This window comes from Ctenopharyngodon idella, chromosome 1 (genome assembly GCF_019924925.1).
Source record: "Ctenopharyngodon idella isolate HZGC_01 chromosome 1, HZGC01, whole genome shotgun sequence".
Lineage (NCBI taxonomy): Eukaryota > Metazoa > Chordata > Actinopteri > Cypriniformes > Xenocyprididae > Ctenopharyngodon > Ctenopharyngodon idella.
Genome location: NC_067220.1, coordinates 32,988,831 through 33,010,717, shown reverse-complemented (window position 1 = coordinate 33,010,717; position 21,887 = coordinate 32,988,831). Strand labels below are relative to the sequence as shown.

General features: G+C 35.4%; 1 protein-coding gene across 1 annotated transcript; it reads right to left on the bottom strand.

Annotated features, from left to right (window-relative positions):
• Window positions 1-252: 252 nt before the first annotated feature.
• Window positions 253-21,349, bottom strand: naa15b (N-alpha-acetyltransferase 15, NatA auxiliary subunit b). The gene is made up of 20 exons (XM_051901222.1): window positions 21,089-21,349; window positions 12,496-12,580; window positions 12,032-12,136; window positions 11,187-11,344; window positions 10,123-10,257; window positions 8,558-8,711; window positions 8,234-8,353; window positions 8,026-8,121; window positions 7,835-7,941; window positions 7,679-7,751; window positions 5,116-5,285; window positions 4,748-4,900; window positions 4,527-4,655; window positions 4,212-4,425; window positions 3,468-3,661; window positions 3,188-3,296; window positions 1,705-1,803; window positions 1,411-1,554; window positions 1,224-1,321; window positions 253-902 (listed from the first exon to the last, which is right to left on the bottom strand). Exons 1-20 carry the CDS (start codon window positions 21,140-21,142, stop codon window positions 702-704), a joined length of 2,598 nt encoding a protein of 865 aa, XP_051757182.1. The 5' UTR covers window positions 21,143-21,349; the 3' UTR covers window positions 253-701.
• Window positions 21,350-21,887: the final 538 nt, after the last annotated feature.

Sequence of the window (21,887 nt, the reverse complement as noted above, 5' to 3'; positions counted from 1 at the left end):
AAATGAGGTAAGCTGGAACAGAGAGGGAAAGGGCTCTTGATAACGGTTTGCTGTCATTATCAAGCAAGTTTTTTTTTTTTTTTTTTTTTCCCCCATCAACACCCAAAAAAATGCAATAAGGAACATCTACACATGCTGCTTCCTCATTACGACATCACTTCCTGTCCACACCGAGCCTGCCTCCAAAACCATGTCCAACTTCAGATGATTCAGCCACCACTTGAAATCAGATCTTCTGCACAAAATGCAATATCCTTTTTAAGCTTTTATTTTTCATATAAATTACTCTTTAAAACAGGGGAAAGATGGGTTTGAGTGCGTTTCTCTTGCTTGGTGTGTTGACTATGGGATTTGCTCTCGCCATTGCACAAAGTTTGCATTCAGACATACTGTATTTCAAAATGGGATGCATGTTTGACTAGTTTTTAGTTAGAGTGTAGTCATCGGCAAGGTTAAAAAAGTAAAATGGGCGTTTTATTCTCATCTCTCCCTCCACACCCCTCCTCTTCTTCCTCCACTCCAAAACACAGTCATTGTCTGTCAGTCCTAACTGCAATTTCTGGGGGTGTAGAAGATCGCAGGAAGTTCCTCAAAGAACCGCAACAGTCAATGGCAACCGTCTTGGATGTTCGACAGTGGCGGTGCCGCACCGCTTCCCATTCCACCTCCTCCTCCCTCAGTCCTTCACCCTCTTCGACTGTTCACATATCATTGGCCAGCTCCTCAGTTTCCGTGGAGACGTCTCCATTGACCGCAATCTTCATGTTTTCCTCGTAGCCTGGGGGCATGAAGGCCAGCGTATAGGGGTAGATCTTATGACACTCTGCTCGGTATAACTCAGCCGTTTCTTTAGCCTCTCCAAGGCTGCCATCACGCAGGCTTTCCAAAACCTCTGTACAGATCTGCAAGAAAATAAAGTAGTATGGCTATAATATAGGGCTTGTTTACACCTGGTCACTTCATGTGTTTTTACTGATCGGATAGCTATCTGATTTGTTAAAACTGTTCCATTTACACTCGGCCACATAAACATGTCTCCGCAAAATGGATATAAATCCGGTCTTCATTTCCTCTGCTATATGCAAATTTAACGGTGGATAAATCTGAAACATTCCTTTTAAAAAGTAGTTTTACAACATTTACCCAAATGTGTCCATTCTTGTCACTTTTTGTACATTAACCAGCTAGTAAATCCTCTTAAGGTCATGTAGTCTACTATGTACCTGAATACTTCTGTTGTTCAGTGATTCATCAAGTGCTATAGCCAGTTCCACTGCTTTCTTCTGTGTTGAAGGGTCCAAGTAGAACATCATTTTGGCAGCTGTAAAGGAAAAAAAAATAGGTGAAAATGCATTATGGAAAAGTAGCATTTAAAAAAACAGAAGCATATGACAAGTTGAGCATGTGTACCTGCTACTCGGTGAGGGATGGAACTGGAGTGCTTGCTGAGGAAGGCCTGATTGAAGCTCTTAGCATTACTTTCCCCAAACAGCCTGGAGATTTCCTGCTTGAGCACCATGCTGACCGACTCTGCTAGGTCTTTACTTTCAGACACTGTTAGCCAATTAATATGAACACATTACCGACCAAACTTTACAACAGAACCAATCACAACACATGGAGGCAAATATGGTGTCAAAAGCAACAAATAAGACCAATTGATAAAACCAAACTAAGAGGAAGAGGCACTCTGGGTTCACTCACCTCCTTTAAAGAAGCGGACTAGACACTGGTGAAGCCAAGGGTGGTCTGGGTCTATTTCATTGGCCCTCTTCACCGACTGCAGCATTAACAGGAACTTTTCTGTGAGGAAATTGATGACAAAGAATGTTAAAATTATTCAACTATTAAAGTCGCAATGTAACGGAAGTAGCGGCAGATCATTTCTTCCATATTGTGATGTACATCCGAGTGAAATATAATTGGAAAAAGAAAAAAAGTAATATAGTTGTTGACTGGCAAATCTGAAAGTGAGCGTCATACGTCACCAGAGAGAAGGTAAAGGATTAGTTCACTTTAAAATGAAAATTACCCCAAGATTTACTCACCCTCAAGCCATCCTAGGTGCATATGACTTTCTTCTTTCTGATGAACACAATCAGAGTTATATTAATAAATATCCTGATGCATCCAGTATGAAGCTCAAGAAATGAAGCTCAAGAAAGTGGTATGAAGCTCAAGAAAGTGGATCCATCCATCATAAAATGGGGGATAAATAAAATGGGGGGTAAATGAAGGCCTTCTGAAGCGATGCGTTAGGTAAGAAAAATATCCATATTTAACAAGTTACAAAGTAAAATAACTAGCTTCCGCCAGACCCCCTTCCATATTCAGCTTACGAAGAAAGTGTAACACCTCTCGCAGTTCAAAATGCTTAAGCTACATCCTACGCCTTCCGTATTCAACAGTCATGTCAGGTTACGCTTTTTTCGTAAGTTGAATACGGAAGGCAATCTGGCGGAAGCTAGATATTTTACTTTATAACTTGTTAAATATGGATAAATAAGGCGTAGGATGTAGCTTAAGCATTTTGAACTGCGAGAGGTGTTACACTTTCTTCGTAAGCTGAATATGGAAGGGGGTCTGGCGGAAGCTAGTTATTTTACTTTGTAACTTGTTAAATATGGATATTTTTCTTACCTAACGCATCGCTTCAGAAGGCCTTCATTTACCCCCCATTTTATTTATCCCCCATTTTATGATGGATGGATCCACTTTCTTGAGCTTCATACCACTTTCTTGAGCTTCATTTCTTGAGCTTCATACTGGATGCATCAGGATATTTATTAATATAACTCTGATTGTGTTCATCAGAAAGAAGAAAGTCATGGACATGGCGTCATGGCGTGAGGATGAGTAAATCTTGGGGTAATTTTCATTTTAAAGTGAACTAATCCTTTAAGTCTCACAGATTATGATATTTTGATTATAAATTACGAGGTCAGAAAGAAAGAAAGAAAGAAAGAAAAGGATCATGTGCATGGTTGAACTGTTCACAATAAGATCAATAACAAGGTGAATTTTCACTACATGCAGACGTAAATATTATGACTACTAAATATCATCAGATATTTATATATATATATATATATATATATATATATATATATATATATATATATATATATTTTTTATTAGATTGTTCAAATGGAGATAAGAATGTGGTTCAGAGATGTAAAGTATATACCTTTCCTAAAGTAGATTTCAAAGGCCAGAAGGTGTGTGTCTATTTTATTTTTCACCAGGTTTTTCAAAGGTGTCAGAAACTTTATAGCTTCATCTAATGGATTCTCCACCTGGAAAACAAAAGACAACTGTTTCTGTCCAAGCACAATAACAGCTTTTAAGTTACTTCAAATTTCCCCTAAGGTTCCTACTAATGACATGAATTATGTTTGTCTTCTATTTGGTTGTCTCATCAGAATTCCCCACTTTCACAAACATTTCTCTCAAAAACAAACACACACCCTGGCCAGTTTCTCTGGTATGAGTTCCTCTTTAGGGCCGCCGATCTCTTCGTCATCATCCTCTTTTTTCTTCTTCTGGTTCTTTAACTGTTTCTCTTTCTCTGCGTTCTTTTTTTCCTCCTCCAGCTGTGCTTTCTTCTGTGCTCTTCGTTGCTTATTCCTTAACTTTTTCAGTTCTTTGTCAGTCAGGTTCCCTGTTTGAAAAACAAGCAACATTAAGCACACTTCTTTTTAAGAAAACATAAAACATATTGTCCCTGTTGAGCGGAAACCTTGTAATCCAAAACCGCTTGTCAGGAAATGGGAAAAACACAGTGTTTTTGTAAAAAACAAAAAAAAACAAAAAAAACACTGTTGTGAGCTGATATTGTGGCTTTATATATGGCCAGACACTTGCATGTGTCATTAAATTATTAACATTTTATCAAAATCAAGCTCAAATGGAGTTACAAGGTTTTTGGCCAGCAAATGTCTGGCATACACATTTTGTCCTTCATTAGAATGGCTACATCTGAGGCAGTAAGTGAATCGCATAAAATTTTTTACCTTAAAGTTATGAGGGTTTTACTAAGAGTTTGAGGATCCAGTTACGAGGTTTAGTCACAAGCACTTTTTAATAATTTAAACCCACAGACATAAAGGGTGACCAATAGTAATAATTCATGGAAAGAGAAAAAAGACGAAATATAGAGATCCACGGTTTCCGCCCGACAACGATATACTGGCTTAATTCAGTCATATTACCAGTTTCAGTCTGTAGCTCCTTGCTGTCATCTGTTAGTGGGTTGTCATGCAGGTTGAGGTAGATTTGGATGGCGGTGTGTGAGGCTTTGAAGTAGAATGGGTGCATACGTAACACATCCTCCAGCTTAAGCAGGTCCACGTAGGAACGCAGTGTCATCTTACGCATACAGTACGTATGGAAGTCAAATTGATCATCTGTTATCTCTACAAAGTGCTGTAAGGAACGAATGTGTGACAGAGTCAAAAAAGAGGGAAACAATAAGGTAAAATCAGCACACAAAAACCATGATATAAATAAAGCAGAAAAAGACTCACCCTTTCAATCTCATGGCATTTTTTGAGTGCTTCTCCACATTTCTTCATAGATTTATAGGCCAGAGCACATTCAGTCTGGAACCACATACACTGCATCTCATTCAGATTCTCTACTGCAGACGCTCCCTCCTGAGACAAAAGTTACACACAAAATGGATACAAACGTCATTACCAGAGAGAAGACTGCTTATGTACATAAAGCATGAACACACTCCGCTTACCCTCGTGAATTTGGCGCACATTTCCTCAGCTTCTTTGACCAGACCTGCTTTAAGCAGGTACTTGGCGCATTTGGAGTTAATGAAACGATCTGCTGTGTCCAGGGCCTGAGCTTCGTCCATCCAACGAGCTGCTTCCCGGATGTTCCCAGCATGCTGAGGGAGGGAGATACAAAAGAGACACAATGGAGCTGGGAAATCTGACAATCAAATCAATGAACCCACCTAATTATTCTCATTTTCTTTTGATTAGTTGCACCTTTCAGTGAGAGACCCAAGCCACTGTGATTGTCGTGTTAATTAGCATATTGCCAACTGAATGAAAAGCATCTGCAAAATGGTAATGGTGTGTGATGTGTTTTGTACATTACCTTGTATATCTTGGCTTTAATGAGGAAGAGCTCGATCAGAGTAGGCGTGCTCTCAATGCCAGCGTTGATGTATTCGAGTGCCATGGTGTGCTGGCCGATCTGATCATAGTGCTGAGCCAGAAAATACTGCACCCAAAGTAATGTAGTGGGCGGCTCCTCTTTGCCATCATCTACATGTAACCATCAAAAGAACCAATCAGATAATACTAATCCACCAATACAAATCAGAAAAAGCATCATATCATACATCGTCTGCGCGGACACAAAAATTGGGCTGCATGTGGACAGTGTGTATGGACGTCTGCGGACCCTCCTGATGACAAAATTACGTCACGTGGACAGTTGTGGAACATGGACGGCCATATACTTGGTATACTTTGGAAGACTTTTGAAAATTTGCTGTTAATTTACTCACCCTCAGGCCATCCAAAATGTAATCCACAGCCTCAATGGTCCTGAGGGCATTCATGGCAGTATGGAGCGCGAGCTTCTTGTCGCATAATGACGTATGCAAGGAAGCAAACTCACACGTGAGCTGACGCTGTGTTTGTTTACAACAGAGAGGTAATACGCATGTTGTATTGCTCATAAAAGTGGTACTTGTGCTTATCCTGGATGCTGCAACCTATATAAAAAATTTAGATTATGCTTACTTGTGCAATCTCAATCGGGAAGGTTGACTTTTCACAGATTCCCAATGTTTGATCTACTGTGGATACGTCATTATGCAACAGGAAGCTCGCACTCCAGACCGTTTGCCGCGGCTGTGGATTACTAGGGTTGGATACCGAAACCGGGTGCCAATATGGCAAATTTGGAAATTTGAAGCTGGTTTTTAGCATACCAAGAATACCGACTACATTGCTGTTAGTACTGCAACTTAGTTTTATTTCGTTTTAAATTATTGTAGTTGGGTTAGATGGCTTAAGATTTATTGTGAATTTGTTAAAGGGTTAGTTCACCCAAAAATGAAAATAATGTCATTTATTACTCACCCTCATGTCGTTCCACACCCGTAAGACCTTCATTAATCTTCGGAACACAAATTGAGATATTTTTGTTGAAATCCGATGGCTCCATGAGGCCTGCATAGGGAGCAATGACATTTCCTCTCTCAAGATCCATAAAGGTACTAAAAACATATTTAAATCAGTTCATCTGAGTACAGTGGTTCAATATTAATATTATAAAGCGACGAGAATATTTTTGGTGCGCCAAAAAACCCCAAAATAACTTATTTAGTGATGGCTGATTTCAAAACACTGCTTCAGGAAGCTTTGGAGCATAATGAATCAGCTTATCGAATCATGATTCGGATCACGTGTCAAACTGCCAAACTGCTGAAATCACGTGACTTTGGTGCTCCGAACCGCTGATTCGACACGCTGATTCATAACGCTCCGAAGCTTCATGAAGCAGTGTTTTGAAATCGGCCATCACTATACGAGTCGTTATTTTGCTTTTTTTGGCGCACCAAAAATATTCTCGTCACTTTATAATATTAATATTGAACCACTGTACTCACATGAACTGATTTAAATATGTTTTTAGTACCTTTATGGATCTTGAGAGAGGAAATGTCATTGCTCCCTATGTAGGCCTCACGGAGCCATCGGATTTCAACAAAAATATCTTAATTTGTGTTCCGAAGATTAACGAAGGTCTTACGGGTGTGGAACGGCATGAGGGTGAGTAATTAATGACAGAATTTTCATTTTTGGGTGAACTAACCCTTTAAGTAAATTTGTTGCGTTTTGTGTTTACTTATATTTATATATATATTTAAGTATACTTTAAACTTTTAATATATTGTTCAATTTAAAGAATTTTTTATTTTATTTTTTCAATAATAAAGACATACTTTAATGTCATCCACTGTCATTTTGTGCCTCTTATTTTTTTAAAGTATCGGTTCAGGCACCGGTACCATTCTAAAAGTATCGATTTGGCACCGGCATTGTAAAAAAAAAAAAAAAAAAAAAAAAAAAAAAAAACACTATACCCAACCATATGGATTACAGGTAATAATGCTGTAAATAATGTTCAGTTTCCGGCACAGACCGATCGTTTCGCTTCATAAGACCTCAATATATCGATAGGGGCCGCAGGTATCAATTTTGTTTTTACTGTACATGTTTGTTTTTTTTGACTCCCAAAGTGACGGTAGCCATTGACTTGCATTATATGAATCATTAAGGTTCTCGGTTTCAGCTAAAACTCTTCTCTTCTGTTCTACTGAAGAAAAAAAAGACACCTACATCTTGTATGGCCTGAGGGTGAGTCAATTAACAGAAAATTTTAATTTTTGCACGAATCATTCCTTTAACTGTTTTTTCATAAAGATGTGGGTTTTCACATAATAATAACTGCTTTAACACCCTTTTAATATGGTATTTTTGCACTAGGGAGTAAGTTTTATGTTTTGAAAGCTACAGTACAGATTGACTTTGATCAAGCAAAATTTGATTCCTCATGATACAATCCCTATAATTCAAATGATAAAATTAAATTAAAAAAAAAAAGGTAAATATAGGGGAAAAAAGAAAGAAAAAATAAATCATACCATCTGGGCTGAACATTCGACAGCTCCGTAACGACGTTTCAAAACCAACAACTAATTCTTCAATTATTGACACCTGCAATTAAAATAAAATGTGAAAAACCCATCTGCACGTAAACACTAGTATGTATGTTCTGTATGTGTAGTATGTTTCCTCACCTTCTCTTTGTCCTGATAGAGAGATCTGAGTGTGGTGAAGACTGGAGGACAGCCTTTACTGAAGTTCATTCTTAAATATCTATCCAAACACTCTCGAAACTTGTCCCCTGAACAATACAGAAACATTTTATTCAACAAATGCAAAATTATGGTAGAGGCTGATGTATTAGACTAGAAGAAGAGTTGCCTACCAGACAGGAAGCTCAGCGGTAATCTGCGAGGTACGAGACCTTTAGGGTATTTCTCCCAGGCCTCCTCATAGATCTTTAGTTTCTCTTCTGTATTCACTGAAAAACACCAGAAATGCTGTGTTTTGTTAAACTGTTACTAATGTGCATGCATATTTTTGTAAGATGGGAGATAAAAATGATGCTGGGTAATCAGTTTGCATGTGTGTACCAGGTTTGAGGGCTTTCTCCAGGCCATGGTAATAAGCCCAGTTTTCAGGATTTCTCTCCTGCAGTCGTCTGTATACATCTGCCGCCTCCTCAAACCGCTCCAGACTCAACAGAAGCTCCCCTACACATCCACAACAGGAACAGAGGAATGAAACGAAAGAGAACTTTCAATTGGGGACAACAAACAGGAAGTAAATCTGCTAGACAAGCAAAATGTGAACAAGAAAAACTGCATAATGGACAAAATGTCATAAAACGCAGAAGAAAAAAAAGGAAACAAAGGAAAAATGTGGAAGATGAGGAAGAAAGCGGTACAATGATGTACCTTTGGTTTCCTCCACAGCCAGTTTATCACAGATCTGTTTCTCGTAGGTAGTGAGATGATCCAGAGCTTCTCTCAAGAGTCCCGCCTCCCTCAGGACCTGATTCTGATACAGCAGCAGTTCACTGTACTCATAATCAACTTTGTCAGGGGACGTCTGAAAAAAAACAACAAAAAAAAACCCTTCATAAACACCATAAAAATACACATAAAGAGAAATAATCTGTTGCATTAACTAATCCCTCCAAAGTAATACACAATCATTTATTTAGACTGCCAACTTGTAGTTTCCTGTTGGGCTATGAGAGGAAGTAAGTGCCTTATCTTGGAAGCCACAATAATTATGTGCCATTGTGTTGCCTGTTGACCTGGAGCGGCAGGTTGTAGTTTTCACAATACCTCATTTAACACTCCTGTTACCCAGCCTGTTCTTTCAAATCTATTCTAAGTTAATAGGGATGTGAAAAGTACAGGTACTTTGGCACGCATGTTTATACTGCACTATATAATTTACTTTCTGTCTGACAGGCAGTTTTTGAACATTCATGTGTTTTTGTATACATGTTCTGAGAAGAGCATTCATGTCTTAAGACAATGCAAATGTTTGCATAAATCTTCCTCCACTTTCCACTCTCCCATATAATAATTTCCACTCTCCCATGTAATATAACTTTTTTAAAAAGGTCTGTCCTTAATATTAGTCAAACAACATTATGGAAAGAGAAAAAGTCTCTTTAATAAGTCAATCAACAACATTACTCTGTACTTGAATAATTTGAAAAACTTGAATGAGTGCTTAAGTGAAAAATACTTGTTATTGTTAACTAAAACTATTAAAATTTAAAACTATTAAAAAATGTTTTTTTTTGTTAATTGAAAATATATCAAATATGATATAAAACAAAATAAATATTAGATAAAAAAAACGTAAATTTCAAATTTCGTTTTACGCTAAAGTTGATAATAATTGGAAATAAATTTAAATTAAAAATAAATTAATAAAAATGTATGAAAGTATGAAAGATGAAAGCACATAAAAATAAAACAAACTAAAATGTAAACTGAAAATATAAAAACAGCTAACTGAATAATTAAATATATAAGCCAGTGTTATTTTAGTATCATTGAAATACTATTATAGTTTATTATTATTAATCTTTATCCTTTTTATTTTAATTTTAGTTTTTTTTTAGTACATTAAAGTAGTATTTACTAAATGAAAATGGAAAATGCCTTAAGTTTAGTCCAATTTTTTTTTTTTTATACTTACATTTACATTATTTTATAATTTTTCTTCAATTAATGTTTTTTTTTTTTTTTTTTTTAAAGTAACAAATGTTTTTATGGTTTTAGTTTTAGTTATAATAACCTTGATACAAGCACATGATACTAAAACAACACTTGTAGATACTACATACCATAGTTTTAATTTAATTTGTCAAATAGATTTTTTAAATAACACTTGTTTCAAAGCATATATGAAATGTGTTCATTAGCATACTAGCATTTTGGTATTGTGACAACCCTACAAGATAAACACTGCATCTGTCGGTCATGTCTGTATCTACCTGTTGTGTTTTTCTAAACTCCTCAATGATTTTGGCGGCCATCTCATAGTCCTCTAAGAGGTGATACGCAATGGCGTAACCAATCCATGATGCTCGCTGGGCTGGCCGCAACTGCAGCAGCTGATACCGGGTCTCCTACAAGGCAGTCAAAACAAAGTCAGAACAAAGGTGTTAGGTTTTAAAAAGCTTTTTAAAAGGATTAAGCACTTGCTGAATGCAGAGGAGAAATTGGATCTCTTTCAAAACAATACAACAAAGTACCATCTAAACTGACAGAAAACAACAGTGGAGCCATATTGCACAAACCCCAAATCTGAAAGGCTTTCATTTCAGTGGTAAAAGCAGGTATCAGACTAGCCTGCGGCTATGAAACATTAAACACCCACTTTATAATACCGCAGAAGACAAAGAAACGAGGACACAAGAGAAGGGAAGAAAGAAACAAGTTCAAGAGACAGGAAATGGACATTGCTGAGTCATGGCCCCTGTATTTGGTCCAACACACATATGCATCCTTTGTGTTTCACCTCAACATTACATTAAAGAGTATATTTTACATATTCAAGTGAAGATTATATTGAATATTCTGCAATAAATGAAATACACACTACTAGTCAAAGGTTTGGGGTCATTAGGATCTTTAAATGTTTTTGAAAGAAGTCTCTTATACTCAAGGCTGAATTTATTGGTAACACTTTACAATAAGGTTTCATTCGTTAATTTTAGTTAACATGAATTAACAATACTTTTACAGCATTTATTAATCTTAGTTAATGTTATTTCAACATTTACAAATACATTATTAAAATCAGACGTTTTTGTTAACATTAATGAACTGTGAACTAACATTTTTTCATTTTTTTTCAGGATTCTTTGATGAATAGAAAGATATAGAAATAGAAATCTTTTGTAAATTTATAAACATCTTTACTGTCACTTTTAAACAATTTAATGCATACTTGCTGAATAAAAGTTAATTTCTTTAAAAAAATTATAATGACCCCAAACTTTTGAACGGTACTATAATTAAAAAATGAAATGTAAGTGCGAACACACATACTCACCCTGTAACCCTCCAGGTCTCTCATCTGGATCTGCAGCAGGGAGAGATCTCGAAGGATCTGCAAGTTGTCTTTGTCCCATTTCAGTGCATTTCTGTAGCACTTAATAGCCTCATCGTACTTCTTGTCAGACCTCTGAAGCAGACCGTACACGTGCCAGCCTGAAAATGTCACGTTAAGGACAGCAGGGAAAACTATTTGCAAAGAGAAACAAGACTAAAGAGCTGATGACAGTCAGTAGTGTGCCCAGAACAATAACTAAAATTCACAAAAGCCAAGACAAAATATTTTGTGTGATGAGCCGACTAATATCAAGAAACTAGTTATTAAACTGACAATCTCTTTTGTCTATCCAAATACATTTTGTCTATCCAAACATTTTACATTAAATTCAAACAAACTGAAGCACTTTTTGGTATTTTTGGTATAATTTTGGTAAAATTGTATCTCATGTAGAAACAACCAATAAAATGAAGCAATCTATTATATTCCAAAATGATATTTTTTCCTGTAAACCATGAACCTCTAGAATGTGAAGCATTTGACTGGCAGCGAGGAAACACTGCACTATGTGTTTGGCTCTCTAAACAGTTCACGGTGTCACTGCACATCATGGTCAGACACAGGGCAGGAATCTTGGCTGGGCTCCATCACCCCCACCGGCAGCGACAGGCTTCAAATTGAGACAAATACTGGAGTGTTAATTCTGCTGCTATGAACATGAGGAAACAACTGCTCCAACACATGGACCATTACCATACTATACTCTGCATACTGGAAGTTAACGAATATAAATGTTAAATTGAAAGCTTTCAAAAGTGTGTTTTGTTCACTAGCTCCAAGGATACAAACGTGGCTCTTCAGGTCATTTCGTAGACCTCTGCGGACAAGTTCGTAGGCTTCTTCTTTCTTTCCCAGGCAGTTCAGGGTCAGGCCTTTCATCGCCAGTGTCTCTGCAAAGATCATAACCTTTAACCCATTAAGCCTTAGTAAACTTACATGGGATTAATAAACAAAACCTTTTCATTCAGGAATGATTTAAAGTTGAAGACGATAAAATACAAATTCTCAAATGCAGTCTAAATCTACATAAATGTGTATGTTTTATGCAGTAATAATGATCCAGAGTGATGTGTGACTATTTTGAGATTATTAATAACCCAATTAGCCATTCTAAACAGTCACTAAATGTCCTGTTTTGTCAATAGATATGGACATGTTTGAGTAAATATTGTTTAGAATATGTTCATTTCAATTAGATTTGTGTCCATGTTATTCACATTAAACTGTTTAAGCCAAGCAGGATTCCTACCTCCATGTTCTGAGAACTTGGGATTAGAGAGAATCTGTTTGCAGAATTTCAGTCCATTTCTGTACTGCTTGTGTTCATAACATCTCTGATGACATAAGGAGAGAGAGAGAGAGAGAGAGAGAGAGAAAAAAAATAAATAATAATAATGCAAACAATATAAACTAATTTATTTGTAAAGGCCAGTGTTGTTATTAAACTACTAAAAATAATTTCTTACATTGAAATGATACTATGAAGAAAAAGTAAAAAGTAGAACTGTGGTCTTGGCAACTAACTGAAAATAATTTTAAGTTCAAGTACTAAAGTTGGAAAAAACAATGGATTCAGTCATCGTCAGTTGAAGAAAATGCTATTTTTTTTTTTTTTAGATGATTTTCATTATCTTTATTATTAGAGATCGACCAATATTGACTTTTTATAATCAATAATGATTATTTGCATGTGCCCGATAAACCATATACAGAACTGACATATTTTATTTCTGAACTGAACAAAACTGTTTTAACACTTTCATTCCCTCCTTGCATACATAACACTTCAACATCAATAAATAAAGGGGTCTGAAAGAGTGCAAAAAATAAAAAATCTTTTCTATTTTTAGTTCATTTCTATTATATTCATCTTTTTTATTTATAACTACAGCCGTAACATTAACAATAGGCAAAATAAATTTACAAAGTCTGATGTTTTCAAATGGAGAATATAAATGAGTAGCAAGTCTATCAACTTTGCACAAATATAAGCATTCATTTTAAACTACAGTTTTAAAAGGTTTATATGTTGTTTAATAGACTAAAGAGTAAAGCTAATGGAATACACTGGAATATTCGCTGAAATACGCATACATTAGTTGCCAGAAAACTAAAAACAAATCGTCAAGACTAATGATGAACAGACAACAGAGAGAGAATTAAGTTCAGAGGGTTTTTTTCCCAACATGCAATCATTCGTGGCCGTTTTATTTAATTCATATAAAATTACACCTTTATTGGGACGTGACTTGAGATCATCTCTATTTTTTAGAGCAAAGTTTCAACTACAAGTATGTAACTAGGCATGTGACGGTACCAAATTTTCATGTTGCGATAATTGCTGAAGCTTTTATAACTGTATACAGTATCATCACGATATTAGAATTAAAAAAAGTGGTCATACTATAAAAGGTTTAATAATGTTTGTTCATGTTAGCTCAGCTCCATTAAATACAGTTACAACTTTTGATTTTAATAATGTGAAATGTTGAAATTAACATTAAGATTAATAAATGCTTTAAAATAATTTCTCATTGTCAGTTTGTTAACTAATAAATAAACGAATGTTAACTAATGAAGCCTTATTGTAAAGTGTGAATGAACAGAATCAGAACATAGAACAAAACCTATGGCATGTTGTAGTAGTCTAGATTAAAATATAAAAATGCTTACATCTGAAAATAAATAGCCTTAAGTCTTTAAGTATTTGGTGCTGTGATCAACACCATTGTGAATACAAAAATCTAAATGCTGTTTGAAACATTTAAATACTAAAAAAGTAGCACAGCTGCTTTGTTTATGGGTATTACAGGGGTAACCGCTGCATTTCTACGGTTCTGTCAGTGCCATCTGCTGTCAGAGAGCGAATATGCATTTTCTCACTGCACTGCTCATGCGTGTTGGGCTTGTTTACATCAGTGCGTGCCTCTTTGACGCAGCATACAGCGGTTTTGTGCATTTTAAACAGTTGAGGGGTAAAGTATTCTTAAAATGCATTCTAAAAATCTGAATAATTCATAATAAATAATTGTTCACAGTATTTTGAAGTGCCCACGATAACAATATTGTGCATGTTCATTATTGTGATATATTGTATTACCGTATACCGGCACGTCTATATGTAACATATCTCATCTGTGGATTGATGGCTGTTATGTTAAATAAAGTTTACTAATTAAGGGAGGAAAGTTATTTTAACTTTGAACACCGTTGTTGACTCATCTCCCCTCAGACGCTGTGCTTTAACAACAGTCTTGCACACAATTCTCAAAACATTTATAGGCATATAATATTTCAGGTATTTAACAAACAATACACAATGACAGAAAAATGCTTAAATATCAAGAAAAATATCGGTAAAACGATTAGCGGTCAATCTCTATTTATTATATTAAATGTACTAATTTAATATTCATTTTAACTCTGGGTTCTCCTAAATAAAACTAAGTGCAGAGCGTTGACAGTACTATCTTCACTTATGGTAAAGACAATCCATAGCTGGCTAACCTTGTGTGAGGGTGCACTTGATAAACGCACATGCTTGTGCTGTCCCCTGCAAACACCGTAAATGATGGTAATTTACTCTGAGTAGTTCTATTTGGAGCAGCTTCTGTTTCCTCTTTATTACGCAGGCCTGTTAGATCAGTAAGATCACCTCATTCTGTCAGCAAATCTGGAGTTTGCTCTTAACCATTCAATATAGCACTACTGAATCAATTCAGTGCATTGTATATACAACAGCCTTTCTAAATTAAAAATAGAGTCTTTGAAAACTATTAAAAGGCCAGTCCCAGTAGATTTTAACAATATGATATGACTTAAGTTGCTAACTGTGTTAGTGGTTAAGTACAATAAATTCAAAATGTTAAAGTACACCACCTACTCCATTTCCCCATGGAACTGCAAACGGTTTAGTTTCTCTTAACTGAAAAGAATATTGCAAATTATGATGCATAACACAGAGACTGAAACAATGTTTGTGCTAATAACTTTTGAACCATAAGGGCTAGAAATAAAATTCCATTTTCCTCTGATTCCTTGACTCAAGTCGATTGAGTCATGAAAAAAAAAAAAAAACGACTTTTTCGAACTCCTAGACCATTTGTCAGATTTTCATTAAATGTTATGACAACCATGACCTGAGGGTCAGGGCTGCCAGGTTTTCACAACAAAACCTGCCCAATTGCTACTCAAAACTAGCCCAAAACTAGTCCAATCACGTTTCAGAGGGGGTCCCCCGGTAAAAATCGCGTTCCAGGGCTAAAATCTGCATTTTTGTTGGGATTCCCCTGGTAAAATACACATTGCAGGGGCTAAATATCATGTTATTTGGGGTTGCTTCAACCCGCGGACATGAAAATCAACCCGCGGCAACAGTGTTATTGAGGTCATGAAATATGATCAAAATTGGTATTGGTAAAAATTGGTAACTTTTGAACAGATTTACCAAAAATCACAATACTTGATTCTTTAGATTCGGTGCAGCATTGTATAGTAATAAAACTGGTCTTAATAGATTGCTTGGGTCATGCTGAGAACATAGATACCAATTTTGCCAGAGTCAGCCAAATTCTTGTCCACCATTTTGATTTTCTTTAAAAACCTACTTTATCAAACTCCTCCTAGACTGTTGCTCTGATTTTCATCAACATCATCTTCAGCCCACGCCAGCAAAAAGGTATGGATTTCGTGTTGATAGGCAAAACCATTTCCTTATACCGCGTCAACAAATTTGAAAGCATAATACCAAACTGCATCAGAGGCTGTATCTCTAGAAAGATTTGACATATTGACACCAAACACTGACCGCACCAGATCAATTTGGCGTCCGTGCCACCTATTGGTCAAAAGTAATAAGCATTGTCACATTACAAGTGAATGTATTTATGGGATTTCAACCATTTTGCTTAATTTTCGTCTCCAAATGTCTTTACTCATTTTTGCAGTTGATCTGATGCTTGTTGCCTTGATTTTTAGCTCCTCATACTGCCTTTGAAATAAAGCAGTTTAATTAACCTATTCTAGACCATGACAAAAGCATTTATAATTCTCATAAATTGCTATTCGAAATGGACACTAATGTAATGCATTTACTGTTTTGTTTACTTTCCTGACATAATTATTTATCCTGTATGATTATTATTGTGGTGAAATAGTTGTCTTTATCCTTTAGTGTCAACACCTATAAACAACATCTAAAAATTAACAGACTTCCTTGTCATTTATAATCTCCATTTGAAAAATTTGCCTATTGTTAATATTATTGTCGCTGTTGTAAAAATTAAAAAAAAAAAAAAAAAAAAAAAAACTGCTAATTGTGATATAAATATATAATTTAACAAAAACAATATAATAAGAATAAAACATAAAATAAACTTTGGTTCTGCATATCAGATATTAAACATACAAATTATAATTAGTACCGTTTAAAAAAAAAAAAATTAAAAATCATTATCGGTTGGCGTGTGATGATACACTTAGCTCACTACACGATACACGAATTTGGGTTCACGAGAACAAAACGAGACTATATTTTAACACTATTTTTAAGAAATCTTCATTGACAAAAATATATGACTGGAAAATAGTCTTTTATTTGACTGAAAGTTAAAAAAAAAAATGTAGTAATAAAAACAGATCTAAGTGAACGATAGCCTTAAAAATAACTTAAAATACATATATAATAACAATGAGACAATAATAATTGATTCAAATTCAAGTATCAAAAGCAAGTAATCATGGTTTTATTGAACAACACTGTTAAAATACATAATGTAATACACTATAAACAATAATCAACTTCTGTGCATTACGTATTAACAAATGCCTACAGAAGGCGCCAATGGCCTGGTGATTATTGTTATTACACTTTACAGCATGATCAAATGGCCTAACAACATTTAATACAAATGTCCACTGAATCTTTAACATTTTTTTAAAATCAAGCACTCGAATTTAATCAAGAAATCGTGACAGCCCTAAACTAATCATCTTGTAATGAATGTCACTTCAGTTCTAATTTCTGAGTATAAATTATCGTATGCAGTAAAAGACACAAACAACTCCGGCATGCTGATATCACGAGACAGCTTTTCACATCGATGAGCAATATCGTCACTCATCACACACCTAATATTGGTGGATCTCTAATATTTATTGCAATTAATAATTTTTAGCACTTCAACTTAAACTTCAGTTAAATACCAAGGCCACATTTCTAATTTGCGTTTACTTTTTTATGTTTAAAACAATTAACAAATTAACAATTTTAATTAAATAGATCATTCAGGTTTTAGTTAAAATGCCAACACAGTTTCTTATGTGGCTAGCAACATTAATGGTACATTTCAAAAGGTCCTGGTACACTTTACTACAGAGCTTAGATATCTGTCTCTCCTTCATTTGAAGAAAAAAAAAACCTGAGAGCCAAAATGTAAATGTAAGTGAATAGAACACAAAATCTGTCCCTTTTATTCTCTGGCAGTAGAAAGGAACTCTGTGGCTCCACGTTCAGATGATGATCTTGAGTCCCTCAGACAGTCCTAACCGAGGGGTCAAGGTTTTGTTGGATAGCATAGCCCCATTAGCCCCTGCTGGTAGATGCCATAACTACACACTTTGACTGTAAAAAGCATCTTTTTACATTGAACGTCAACATGATTTGAGTGATTGGATCAAACAGAATAGAGTGCCAATCCATGAGCAAAGGTAGAAGTACCAGGGGATCTGTCCTCATGCTCCAACATCATCAACATTCTTTATATACTGTCTGTAACCCTGGTAAATAGGGATGCACCGATACTATTTTTTAAGGACAGAGTACCGATATTTTTTTTCTGTTACTCGCCGATACCAATATCGATGCCTCTACATTTATTAATTTCTCTCTTTTTCTTTTTTCTTCTTTTTTTTTGGTGATGTTGCAGTTTTCCAAGCACAACACAGTGAGACTAATGAATGTAGGACATCTTCTTTATTATTACTCAAATGAAAAAAGTAATAATTTTTATGTGCTTGTCACAAACTTAAAGAACAAAAATTTCAGTGTCCAATAACCTTCAAAGGGCATAATTACCTATATATACACACATATATATACATTTTATATATATATATATATATATATATATATATATATATATATATAAAAAATTGTATAAAAAGAAATTTACAAACAAATTACAAACAATACAACAAATTGTATGCACAGCTTGTCAGAGCTGTACGGCTCTGTGATCAGTAGTAAATGCTTCTCCATCTGAAAGCCAGAGGGCGCTCTAGCACAGAAACTCCAAATATGCCCTGCCACAGAAGTAGATAACACATGTCATTCTAGGAAATCCCTATAGGAATCATACTAGCAAAGCCACTGGAAGGCAAGCCTGCAACCTATAGCCAAAAAAAAAAAAACGTAACGGCTAAAACGCCTAAAATAGTGTGATTTCATATAGGCATCGGCCATCAAATAATAATAATAATAAAAAAAAACAATGTTCAACCACTAAGCTCAGCTAAATCGGTCAGTGGATTCATGACAACAACGTGAACAATCATGATCTTGACTGAGCCTGAGAGCGCACATATAGTATTTAAATATTCATAAATAGTCGCATGAACTACAACTTCTGTTGATAGATAATCTAAGAATACATAAAACGCTCTTTAAAAAGAAAAAAAAAAAAATCAGTGCATCACATCAACAGAGGTAACCAAGTTGTTGTAGACCTGGGGCCTGTACCATGATGGTAGTTGAACAAACTCAGGGTTATAGGATTAGTTTCGAGTTGACAAAACAAAACCACTCCAATCCGGCTTTGTTGGTACCATGATGCTGATCATCAACTTTCTCTGTCAACTCAGGCTTTGATCCTGAGTTTGTGGAGCGTGTGCACATGAATGTGTGACATCAGTGGTGAACAGCCAATCACATGCCTTGCAACAGAGAAACTGTGATTTACTTCTCACGAGACAGCCAGCGCGATTCATAAAACTTTTTTGCTGAAGGTTAAGAGATTGAAGAAAATGAAGTATTTAAACTCATTTACACTGAAAATACTTGTCCATGGAAGAGGACAGATAAAATAAATTTTCTTGCTCTATCAGTGCAGGTAAAACTTGTGAAGTTAGTTTATATAGTTGATAATAGCGATAGAGACTCAAACACGTAAGTTCACATCATATTTAAAGTTTATTTACAGCTTATTTATATTACATATGATCTGTATATATTAATATTTATTAAAACTAAATGCTTAACAATAACTGCTAAACTAAAATTGCTTGAGTAATGAATTAACAATAATATATATATCATATAATAATTATAATTATATAAATCAAATTCTAGGTAATAATCATTAAAGCCAGACAATTTTATTGTTAATTTTTTTTTTTTTTTTTTTTTTTTTGCTATATAGTGATCTTTAATTTGGAGGAAGAGAAACTGGGGGAGTGACTTTATTGCGTTGGATGCATCAGTGTCACTTTGCTCATATCTGAATGGCCCAATTTCGGTTTGAGATCTCTAAACCAGAACATAACCTGCCCCGGAGCAGGTTAGCCGTGGAGCGTAAGTTACTATGTTGATGAACACCGCTAAAAGCCAAGTCACTTTCATGGTACCTAAAACCCAGGATTGGTGCAAACTAATCTGAAACTTACCTGGCTAGCCAGCTAATTTGGCTTCATGCTACAGACCCCTGCTTTGTTGTGATTACAGTTTAACATCTTCATGAAATAGACTGTGCATATTACAGATTATACCTAGACTAAGCCAAAACACAACACTAGAATCATCATAAAGAGAAAAAAGCTGAAATTAATGAATATCAGTTTCACCAAAATAGCAGTTGAAAGTCAAGATTTCTGCATAAGAGTGAACACAAAAGCATGACATGATTTTTTTTTTACACTTTTAAATGGTGGAATGACATTATGTAAGCACACAGTTTTAACTGAGGTTATGCATGCATTAAAAACCCATCATGCTGTCGGTTTCAATTCTCAAGCAGCCTACTATCTCAAAGTCTACTTCTGCCCATTTCAAATGAATGCCCACATCCAACTATAATAAATTTAAAGGTCTGCAATAACAAAAAGCATGCAAAGCCGTTCAAAGGAGTGTTATGAAACATGGATAAAATAGCCAAAATGCAGGCCTGGCTGCTAAAATCTAATTAAAATCTAAGTTTATTCCATTATATATCAGTAGAGTGAAAAGAATGTACGCTATGACAGTGAATTACACGAGACGTCAAGTGTTTGTAGCTCTGAAGTTGAGCACCACACATCAGGTTTTCCTTCAATGGCAAACAACGGCAACACTGCAAACATGTTGAGATCTTCATATCTTCCCAAACAACTCTGCAAAGCTCGTTAAATCAAAACTCCTCCAAAATTTTCCGAGAAATATCCTGAGGATCTTTAAAAGTGGTTTGCAGGTTGAACAGGCCATGAAACTGACTTCAGCCACTGACATGCAACATTCAGCCTCACAGCAAAGCACTTACTTGACTGTATAAACGTAGTTATATTGCCGTTTAAAATCAAATAAATAAAGGCTACACTACCCGTGCGCTTATATTCAACCAATGACAGCCTCTTTCCATCAGCATTGTTTCTGTATGATAAGCTACATTAGCACACTGACAGCTAGCAGCTAACAGGCTAAAAGCTAACCTCCATTTGACAGAAGGAGACTCTTGATAGTTCAGTTTTGCACGTAGAAAAAAAGTGCTGGATCTGCCCAAGCATTAGATTTAGCTCTGAATCACACTCATGACGGTTGCCCACAGGCTTTATTTGTCAGACGGATGTTTTTGTACTGGAGCATTAGCACTCACCAGGATCCTCTTGAACAGAGCGTTTTCTTTGGGAGGCAGAGTGACTGTCGGCATCCTTTACACTCTCTATATCAGCACATGTGAAAATGAGTGCAGGTGTGTGAGGCAACGTCTTTCCCGTTTTTTACCCCCTTGTTCTCTGAGTCTTCGCTCGGCTCGATTTAGTGCCCGTGTCAGACTTACTAACCCAGCCCTCACGTGGTGACAGAAAAGCCCCCTTTGAGCCCAAAATGGCCGATGCGGCGCTTCTCCTCCGGGTCAAGCTGCTTGACTGCTCGCCGCCTCACGGACAGCAGGGGGCGCATCATTTGTAGGTCAACCATTTTTTTTACTATGAATATTAATCAGAATATCAATTTATTTATTTATTTATTTATTGCTTATTTATTTATTTGTTCTTCCATTACCTATTCTTTATTTTCTTTGGCTTGTTTTATGATGCTTGTCTGGTTAAGACATTTTTAATATTCTTCCTTTATGTTAGTTAACTTTCTATTGTTCTTGAACTTAGAAACAATAGAAAAGAACAATAGAAAAGAACAACTTTCTATTGTTCTTTTCTATTGTTTCTAAGTTCTTGCAATTTAATGATAAGAAGAAGAAGAAGAAGAAAAAAAAGAAGAAGAATACAAACGACACCGAGAGAAGTAGTGACATTATATAATGAACATAATTTTACAGTAATATAATTGGTTAAATTATGTAAACAATAAATTAGAAAACTCGATATTAAAAAGGTGCTAGATTATCATTTCTGCAATTTTATTTTTACATCTAAAATCGTTTGTCATCACCACAG